This window comes from Mesitornis unicolor, unplaced genomic scaffold (genome assembly GCF_000695765.1).
Source record: "Mesitornis unicolor isolate BGI_N332 unplaced genomic scaffold, ASM69576v1 scaffold14796, whole genome shotgun sequence".
In the NCBI taxonomy this organism is placed as follows: domain Eukaryota; kingdom Metazoa; phylum Chordata; class Aves; order Mesitornithiformes; family Mesitornithidae; genus Mesitornis; species Mesitornis unicolor.
Window position 1 is genome coordinate 50167 of NW_010190402.1, and position 9490 is coordinate 59656.

Sequence of the window (9490 nt, forward strand, 5' to 3'; positions counted from 1 at the left end):
AGACATCATTCAGCTTCCAGCCACTACACAAAATTAAGGGCACACAACAGTGTTACTGGTTAACGAAGAACGGCAAAACATTCTCTTCCCAAAATCTGTGTGTGAGGGTGATGACAGGCATTATCTTCTGAAAGAACAGTGTAAGCCACATACTCCCTTCTCTATCAATTGGTAGTTACCTCTTTACAGACTCTGAAAAAATCCACATATTTAGCAGCGTTCATACAAAATCACTAATAGAAGAGAGGGAGGTTGAAAGAAAGCACTTGTTTTCTGACACATGGTCGAGAGTCCCACCTTAACCTGCTGACTTCCCTTAGCTTGCCCACTTCCCACGACACCATCCTAGGAAAAATATTGCTCCAAACCACTTGCATCTAAAACCCTCTTCATTCCATAGAATCAGCAAGAGGCAATAAATACATCAGGGAACTGGTGAGGTGTTTTGTGACTGGAAATGTATCAAGTAGAGTATTCCCTACAAAGAGGCATCAGAAACATTTTGTGTCAGAGGGCAAAGGGAAGAAACGGCAGTGAAACCATTAACCAGCTCTTCTGCAAGGTGAGCAGCAGTTTACTGCTCCCTCTAAAACCACTGCCGCAAAAAAAACCAACCCACATAACCTCACACCAAACATCCAGACTTTGGTGTCAACTAAGTTAAAAGATACACCTTAGAAAAGACACAGTTCTTGTTCTCTCATGGATTCTTAATGGCACGGGTTACAGTTGTGATCTAAGGAGAAATGAAAGAACATTAGGACAAAGCAAGTATGCTCTCTAAACAAAATACTGTATGTTGTTAAGCACTCAGACGATTTTGCTTTAAGAAAATGACTTCCGGACATAAAGAAAAACGTACAATCAATCATTATATCAAATAAAACAGTTATATTAAGGTTGAATTTACAAAAGGTTAACAAATAATTAATAGCTGTTTTAATAAATAGGTATTCTCATCTATTATAGCTGAGATAGCTTCTAGCTGTCTACAGTACTGATGTCCTTGGAACCCTTCCTAACATATACTACACATTTCTCTGACATGAATTACAACATCTAGAAATCATTTATTAACCCTTCATAAAATTCTAGATAAACCTTAATATGAAGCATGACTAACTTTATACTATTTCAGCCCCATACCCCAGGACACATCAAATACTAGCTCTTTCAAGTTTTTATTTAAAATTCTACATTTGAGTTGGGAGCCACATCACTAGTCACAGAATCACAAATGCCTACGGTGGCTTAGCCAACGCATTGCAGACACAAGAAGTGAAACCGAAGTGGTGGGGGAAGATTGCAGGGCACAGTTCAGGTTCTTCCAAAAGAAATGGCCTGGTTTTTTTGTTGGGAAAAACACTGATACCAAGACAACAGAATCAGAGAGCAAAAAGCCAGTCTTTCGTAATTCAAGACATTGATTTTCCTTCTTTATAGAAAAAGAAAAAAAAAACAACAAAACACAATAGGTTATAATATAAATAAATAAATCAGAAAACACAAAGGTAAATTCCAAAGCCCACCACTAGGATCTTAAAAAGGCAACAGCCAACTCTTTCTTGGATGCAGCCTAAACTTCTCTTACCTGCAAATTTTCAACATACTTAAGAAGTCCTACTTAGCGTATCAGACTTAGGGAACAAGATGTATTATATTTAGGTCTCCTTTTTTTCCATCCAGTATTTTAATCTTCAAACCCCCACCTTAGTTTTTTCCAACAAATTGCCTGCTCTTGGTTTAACAAAGTTCAGCTCAGACTTATACTTTCCCTTCACTTTCAGAGCCTCTGTCTTCATTCTCACAGTCCTCCACAGAGTCTTCATGCTCCTGTGTCTTCTCTTCCTCCTCCTCCTCCTCCTCCTCTTCCTCCTCATCTCCAAAAGTCTCTTCCTGCATTGTAGTAAAAGTGAAAGACCTGGCAGCAACTTGTGCAGCCAGACCAGATGTGAAGTTTAAATCTGTTGATATGTGGAGCTGGGCCAGCCTATGCTTGATTTTTGAATGTAATGGATCCTTAGAGGGAGGTTGTGAAACCTCGACTCCTTCCGTATTGCTCGGCTTGAGTTCTTCAACTTCCCCTTCATGCTGATAACACATTCTTTCTTCAGCCCCTGTAGAAATACCTTCATCAGCTGTACTGTCTTTGTTTTTCTCCATCTCAGGATCTTCATACAAATACTCTGTCCTGCTTTTATCAGCAGCATTCACTTTTGGATTAGAGTCTTTTTCTTCAGATTTATCACAACTTTGGCTGCAGTCCTGCTTTTCTGTATCTGAATTCATATGTGATTCCAAATTACTTAGTAGCTTCAGCGGTTCTACAGGAGACAAGGGTTTCACTGCAGCTTAAAAAGGGGGAAAAAATTAAATGATAACTGAAAGCAAGCTGCAATATAGAAATTATTTATTTGTCTGAAAAGGTGCAAGGCTGTAAGTGTCAAAATGACTTTAAAAAAACCTCCAAAACAACAGAAACAAAACCCACAATCATACAAAACTTAAAATAAAAGTGTTTTCTAATCACAAAGCTGAAGTGAAATGTGATAGCTACTTGTTTTAACTAGTCCTCGAAATCTGTGATGTAAAGAGACAGCACAAAATCGGTGACGTTTAAAACCTGCATCAAACACAGGTGATGCATTCAACATTAAAGTACAAAACAAGTAAAACTACTGCACTGTATACAGATTTGAACTGTCTTCATTTCAAACAGCAGTTTACCTAATCCAATAAAGACAGCTGGTACATGAAATAGTCCTTATAGGCAATATCTGATCTCATACACCACAACATACAAATACAACACATATCCATACAGTCAGGTCAGGTGTCCTCACAAATAAAGTGTGGTTTAATTTAGCCTCTCTTGAAGTTAGTAGCAGCAGCGAGTCCCATTGCCAGCAACGGGATGCTTGCCAGGAAGTCTCTCCTCCCAGTGTTAAGGGTTAGTAAAACTCGGTACAAGCACTTCTCGAAGAACAGACGTCTCTCTTTTTAAGAAAACGATACAATGTCCATTTCCAAGTAACAGATTCCCTAAACTGCAGCAGCTCCATTAGAGTAGCAGCACGGACATAAATGAGAGCGGCAACAGCAGATTCCCAAGTAGCATTTCCCTTTCTAATTCCATTCTGACTTTACCCCTGTAAGCAGAGATGAAAATAACTCTGGGAAATACACAAACTTTTCACGGGAAACAAAATTTATGGTATTAGGATTTTTCCATTGCATCCTATTTCAGTAGTCTTTACTTTAGCTAGGTGAAGGCAGGCGCATCGTTACGGCTGTCACATTGATAACTGCTGTCATTAGCACACTGAAAGACTGTGGCTTCAAATCTGTATTTTATAATTTCTTTTAAAACCATATATACCAAAGGAGCACTGCACCAGACTCGTCTCAATTTTTAAGGTTATTGAAAGCTAATAGAAAGTTGTTCTTTCCCCATCTTGTAAAAAACAAGCTGCTGCTTATTTCTGCCCATTTGCTTGAAGAGGCAGGAATATGCACAGTAATCTTATCATCTGGGAGCAAACTTGTTGCCTACTTCCTCCAAATACTTTCAAAGCCAAAATTTCTCAACAAATAAATAAATACTTCAGATTGGTAGCTGGCCAATTTCCTGAGTGGATTAGTTAATAAGCAAGGTGGAATTCATCAATTGTCAGAGTGTAGCTTTCCAAATCTGAGCTGTATAAGAACTGTTGTAGGGACAAGGCGACAAGAGGAGGAAACAGCTGGGCACAACAGAACCACTGACAGAATGAACTTTTTTGGGTGGAGAGGTTAGGGAAAGGCTAGAAGTGATTTTGCACCAGAGAAAGTTGTTGACAAATGAAAATGATGCCACTAACAACTTCACAGACCTTTTCAAAAGCACTTCGATTTTACTGGCTCAACAGGATGCCAAAGGATGAAAATATAAGCTCACCTATGCTGCCATAAATTACCTACTGCCAAGGCTGTAAGCGGTATTACCATGGTGCTGGGCCTGGGTAAATTTGCTTTAATCTGGTGCTCTGCTAAGATGATGTTTTTCTTCTGGAGTTCAGCCTCTCATGTCCGGTTGACTTCATGCGGTGTTCTTCAGACATACCCACTGGTTTGGAGCTGACCTCTTTTGTGTGGTTCATCTCCCCCAGAGAGCTAAAACCCCTAACAAACCAGAATGGCTTGATAGCTGGGTGCGTTGACTAACAGATTAAAGCTTTTGAATGTTTCAGGATCTTTTTTCTCAATAATCACAAGTTAAGAGAACACAGGATTTCTGCAGTATGATAGTACTCTAAAAGCAAGATTTAAGAGGGCTATGAAAAAGTGTCCTTATGGCCATCTGTTGGCTTGGGCCAATGGAGTCAAGAACATGAACCTTTCTGGGTTTAAATCTTTAAGATAAAGCCAGTAACAAATGTGGAAAGCACAGATCATTAAAATGTTTTTTAAGGAATGACCTGTGTGTATGGATAAATTAAAGTCTGTAGCACTAATATGCCATGGTTCATTGTGTCACATTTAAGTGACTCGTGTTTCTTTTGAAGAAATAATGCAGAAATTCCTTAAAAACCAGTAGAAGATGTTACGTCTGCTGTCCATATCAGTCTTTTAGATTAGACACATGCAGTCCCTAAGCCAAAAGGAGATACAATTAATTACTTTCATGAACAACTCTCATATTTTCCAGTTTTGTATGGGATAGGAGTAATCAATGATTAGTCCTAAGCAGCTGGAGGAAATCAGACTTTCCTCCCTCCCCACCATTGAATGTCTCAACCTAAACTAATGTAATACCTATACGTGGAAAGGAAAGGAACCAATAAGGCTTTCAGGTGAACAGTTGCTGAAGCATACAGAAGTGAGCTGACTCTTCCCAGCTATGGCCACAAGTGGCCTGAGGATATACTGATGTGGACAGGTATCAGCTGCTAACCTACATAGGGAAAAATCCCATGCAAGTTCTCCTGACAAGAACTCTTCCTGCAGCAGTCCCTAGATCTGTCAAGACTTGAGCAGGTGGTAGGATTCAACAGGGAGGAAAAGACGACTTAAAGAGATTTATGTGAAGAGTTGTGTGGTGTCACATCTCACAGCAGAAGGATAATACAGAAATCCTACTCTCGAGCAATCTGATGTCTTAGGTTTTTAAGTCCACTAGAAGAGAAGTCAATACCAATGGCCAACCTAATCCTTTTACCACAGTTGTAGCTAAATGGACATAAAGAAGGCGGCTGTGAAGAACAGATACTTTGTGGGTTTGATGTCAAAAGAAACAGTCTCATAAATAGGTATGGTCTGTTACTGCATGCTCCCACTCAGTTTCTGAACGATGCAATCCATGGTCTTGTTTTCTGGTAATGTGGTAATTCTGGCAGAATCCTTGGATGTGTTGCCAGACCTGAGGGTTGTTTTCCTTAACATAGAACATAGAGGGCATTTCCTAATCTGTCTTTAAAAGAAAGGGCTGATAATGGGAAAAAGAAGGGAAAAGACAAACTACTGCTACTTTAAAAGATAATAAATCAAACAGGTCAAGCAGTGAAAGGAATCAAGTTGTATCCAGTCTTATTGCTGGAACAGAGACAGACTCCCTTGTTGAGGCAAGAGAAATTTTCATATTCCTGCCTTCAAGTGCACGTGGATGCAGCTGCCCAGCAGTCCTCAGAGTTAGTAAAGGCTGCTTTGGGAGAACTCTTCTTGTTAGGGGTGTTTTGGTTTGTTTTTTAGAAAACAATCCATATTCTGTATACTCACTCTCCTGCGAAACAAAAGCCAGTCTTACTCTTTTATGAGCGTTTAATATTTCACAGTCTAGCTCTTCATTTTAACCTATATATTTTTGTAAGTGTGGGTTAATTTCTGATGGTTTCTTTAAATTTTGGAAAGTAGTTGATTTATGCAGCCTGATGAAAATTCATATCTACTGGAAAGCCAAGAGAGAAAGTCGGTTCATTTTGCATGGTTTATAACCTGGCAGTTCTCTTTATGCTGTCTTAATATTTTGTTTATTTAGCTCAGTATTTTGTTTAAAGACAAATTCCCATTTCTCTAAGTTCTTTTCAATATACAGTAAAATGATTGCTACAAGCAATATAAAGAGATGGAATAGCAAACTAAGGCCACACAGCTCTATCAAAGACACTGCGATAGCTAAGCACTGTTTGAATTCTAACACAGTCAGAAGTTGATGGCAAACAGACACCGACCCTTTCTTAGAAAAGAATTAATTTTCAAAAGGAACACTTACCATGGTCGCTGAATAGCAGCTGTTTCCATTTCTGTCTTTCTATTTCTGAAGCTTTAAATCCTAGTACAGATTTCAGTTCCTGTAACACCCTCTTAGATTCCTGTCTCTCTCGTTCTTGTCTCTCGATTTCTTCCTGGGAAAAGCAGTAAAAATCTTCCCTTCTGTATTCATTCTCCACATCTGAATAATCAACATAAGCTTCCAATTCCTAAAGAAAGAAATAAATGTTCATCTTCACTGTTGGTGTAGACCCTGTCCCACAATCTGATGCATGATCAAGCAATCCCAACACAAGCCAACCACAGTAATAGGATGGAGCCTGAGCAGAGCTGGTGGATCTAACACTGCTCTCAGTTATATTTGTATAATTTTGGACCAAGTCCACTCATTTCAAGTTAACATTACTGCAGCCACCTAAGATTTACTTTCATACACAAGTGTGATCAAGTGATACACCTTGAATATGAGTCCATTTCCCCATAATTACAGGTGGAATAAGCAATGCCAGTGTGGGTTTACACTATAAGCAACTCTCCCTCAGTCAGGCATCTTGCTAATTTAACTTATGTAAATCCTTATTAATAGGATGTTGAGAACAGCAATGTCCTCCTCCAATTTTAACTATACTGGCCTATAAACATGAAAAACAGAGCTTAATTTCTGTTGTAACAGACAATGAAGTTATTAGTCCCAGCTCTTCAATAAAGAAAAAACTCTAAAGTGAATACATGTAGGGTAGGCTTGGGAGAAGGCGAAGGGGGGACAGAGCAGAACATGGGTGTTCAATCTGCTTTCAGAATGCATCTTCCTCTCAGTTGTGGGATGAAGGAAGTCAGCCTTTCCTCAAGACAGCCCAACCATGGCACATGAGTTCCCTAAACACCACAAAACTGCTCAGTGCCACAGTCTGGTTTAGATATCCAAAAATGCAGAGATTACTCAAACTGAAGACAGTCTGGTTTGTTCTGGAGCTCGTCACTTTTGTGAAGAGCTATGTCAGTTCATCTAACAATATGCAAGTAGGACTCTATTTTATATGCTGCCTTTTAGCAGTTCATATTTTTTTCTATATTATTCTGACTTGTGTTGCTGCTCTCCTTCTGTCACTTTGTAATGATACATAGGAGAAGAAGTGAATGCTAGTGCTCTTTTTTCCAGGATGGGGAATTTCTCCCCATGGAACAGCAAAAGGTATATACATAATTATTTTCTCCAAGTTCAATTATGAAATGGCACTGGCTACCTACTTGATCTGTCTTGGCAAGACAAGAAGGTCACTGCACAAGCAACTGAAAAAGGAATGGATACAGCAAACAAGCCCCAGTTATTATTTTAAATGGTCTTTTTTTTTTTTTTACCTGCTCTTCAGGAATTGGATCTCTGTTTTCTATGTATATGGCAGGCTGTGTTAAAGGTACTGTGGTACGCTGTAGGTTGTCACTGGAAACTTCAGGCTTGCCTTTAGTGGGAAAGAAGAAAAAGGATTTAAAAAAGAAAAAGACTGAGCTTTGAATGATGTTTTTGACTCAGACGGGGTCCAGGCATCTTCATTAGGCAGGACTGCCACACACGAACAAATGGTGAGAAGGCTGGTTTGAATACACTGAAACACTATGTTAGAGAGCACTTAAATAACTTAGCTATTTTGATAAAAGCTGGGTCTGATGAAATTCAGTTTGAAATACTTCAAGTAACAAATCTCAAATTTTTTATAGACTTTGAAAACCTGCAGATGGCAACAAAAATTGGTAAAACCAGAAAAGAGACTTGGTGCCCAAGTTTAAAAGAGAAGTAAAATAGTAAAAATAGAGGCAAATCAGCTTCAAATAATTGGAAAATACTGGAAGAAATAATCAAGCAAAATTTACAGGAAACAACTGGAAAGTAGCAAGGAGATAAGTAACAGCCAGTGTGGGTTTGTTGAGAATAGAAGATGTCACACCACTCCAATTTCATTTTCCAATGCAGAAGCAGGTCTTATGAATAGGCAGATGTTCTGTTCTTTGGTTTCAGTGTAGCTTTTCAGAGAATCACAGAATGGCAGGGGTTGGAAGGGACCTCTGAAGATCACCTAGTCCAACCCCTCTGGTAGAGCAAGATCACCCAGAGAAGATCACACAGGAACAAGAGACACACAGTGTAGTTACCGTTTTCAGACAGGAGCTTACCTTTGAGTAAGGATTTGTCTCAAGTCCAATATTCTTTAATATTTCCAGTTACGTGAAAGAAAAGTATTTCAGCTCATTACATGCACTGACATTAGGATAATTTGCAAGTATGCTGACGGGCACAATTAGAGTCTTAAAATAATACTGGAGAATCAGAGGTACAGCGCAGGAAGAACTGGATTTCAGATACAGCAGTTTGGTGGCAGTGGCTGCGAATTTTTGTGCTTTGGAATAGTCAAATGCACAAATATATGGTAACTGACTGGGCAGCAGCACTGAGAAGAAGGTGTGAGCAGCCCAGTAGCCAACGATACCCTGCTGCAAGCAAAAAGCCAGACTATATAGCAGCACATAATAAACAACAGCGCTGACTATTGGACACATGAAATGACATTTCTGCTCTGGCACTGATGAAGCTGTGGATGGAACACAGTGCCCAGTCTAGGGCTCCTTCACTCAATAATGGTGTGGATCAACTTGGGGGAGTCTGGAGAAAAACTGGAAATGATCAGAGAACTAAATAAAGTATAGTTGTCGGGGAAGAGTTGAAGGATACAGAGTCATGTAGAGAAGATAAAAAGAAACATATTATCTGTCTTCAAAAATGTAGGAGCTATGAAGAAGAGATGGATTTCCATTGTGGGTGGATCAAAAGTACTTCTTCTAAATTGCAGCAAGAGATATTTATATTCAGTAATAACTTTCTACTGGTAATGGAGTTAAGAGCTGGAGTAGATGCCTGGAAATACTGCAAAATGTCTGTAAAGAGAGGTTTTTAGGAAAAGATAAACATTTACTCACAAACACTAATTTACCCTTGAGAAGGGAAATGGCCTAGATGACCTAGCCAAGCCCCATCTATCCCTGTGTTCAGTTTCTAATCTATACATTGAATACTTAGGCATGGTATTCTGAAAGTAGGCAGTTCATATTAATGACAATTCTAATGGTGCTCAATTACCTGCTTTTGCAAACAAAGTATGTAATTCCCTAGATGGCTGGGCTGAGCTGAAGATTTGACATTCCAGAAGTATCTAAAAGCAATGTTTAAAAGAAAGGTGAAGCATGTAGGGAA

The 9490-nt window shown here is 39.1% G+C and overlaps 1 protein-coding gene across 1 annotated transcript in view; it reads right to left on the reverse strand.

Annotated features, from left to right (window-relative positions):
* Window positions 1–1764: 1764 nt before the first annotated feature.
* VEZT (vezatin, adherens junctions transmembrane protein) overlaps window positions 1765–9490 on the reverse strand; it is a gene marked incomplete at its 5' end in the record, with an annotated part of 47239 nt that continues 39513 nt past the window's right edge. Inside the window, 3 exons of the mRNA XM_010186401.1 lie at window positions 1765–2351; window positions 6248–6455; window positions 7606–7706. Coding sequence (XP_010184703.1) covers window positions 1765–2351; window positions 6248–6455; window positions 7606–7706 — 896 coding nt within the window. The remainder of the gene's footprint in view (window positions 2352–6247; window positions 6456–7605; window positions 7707–9490) is intronic.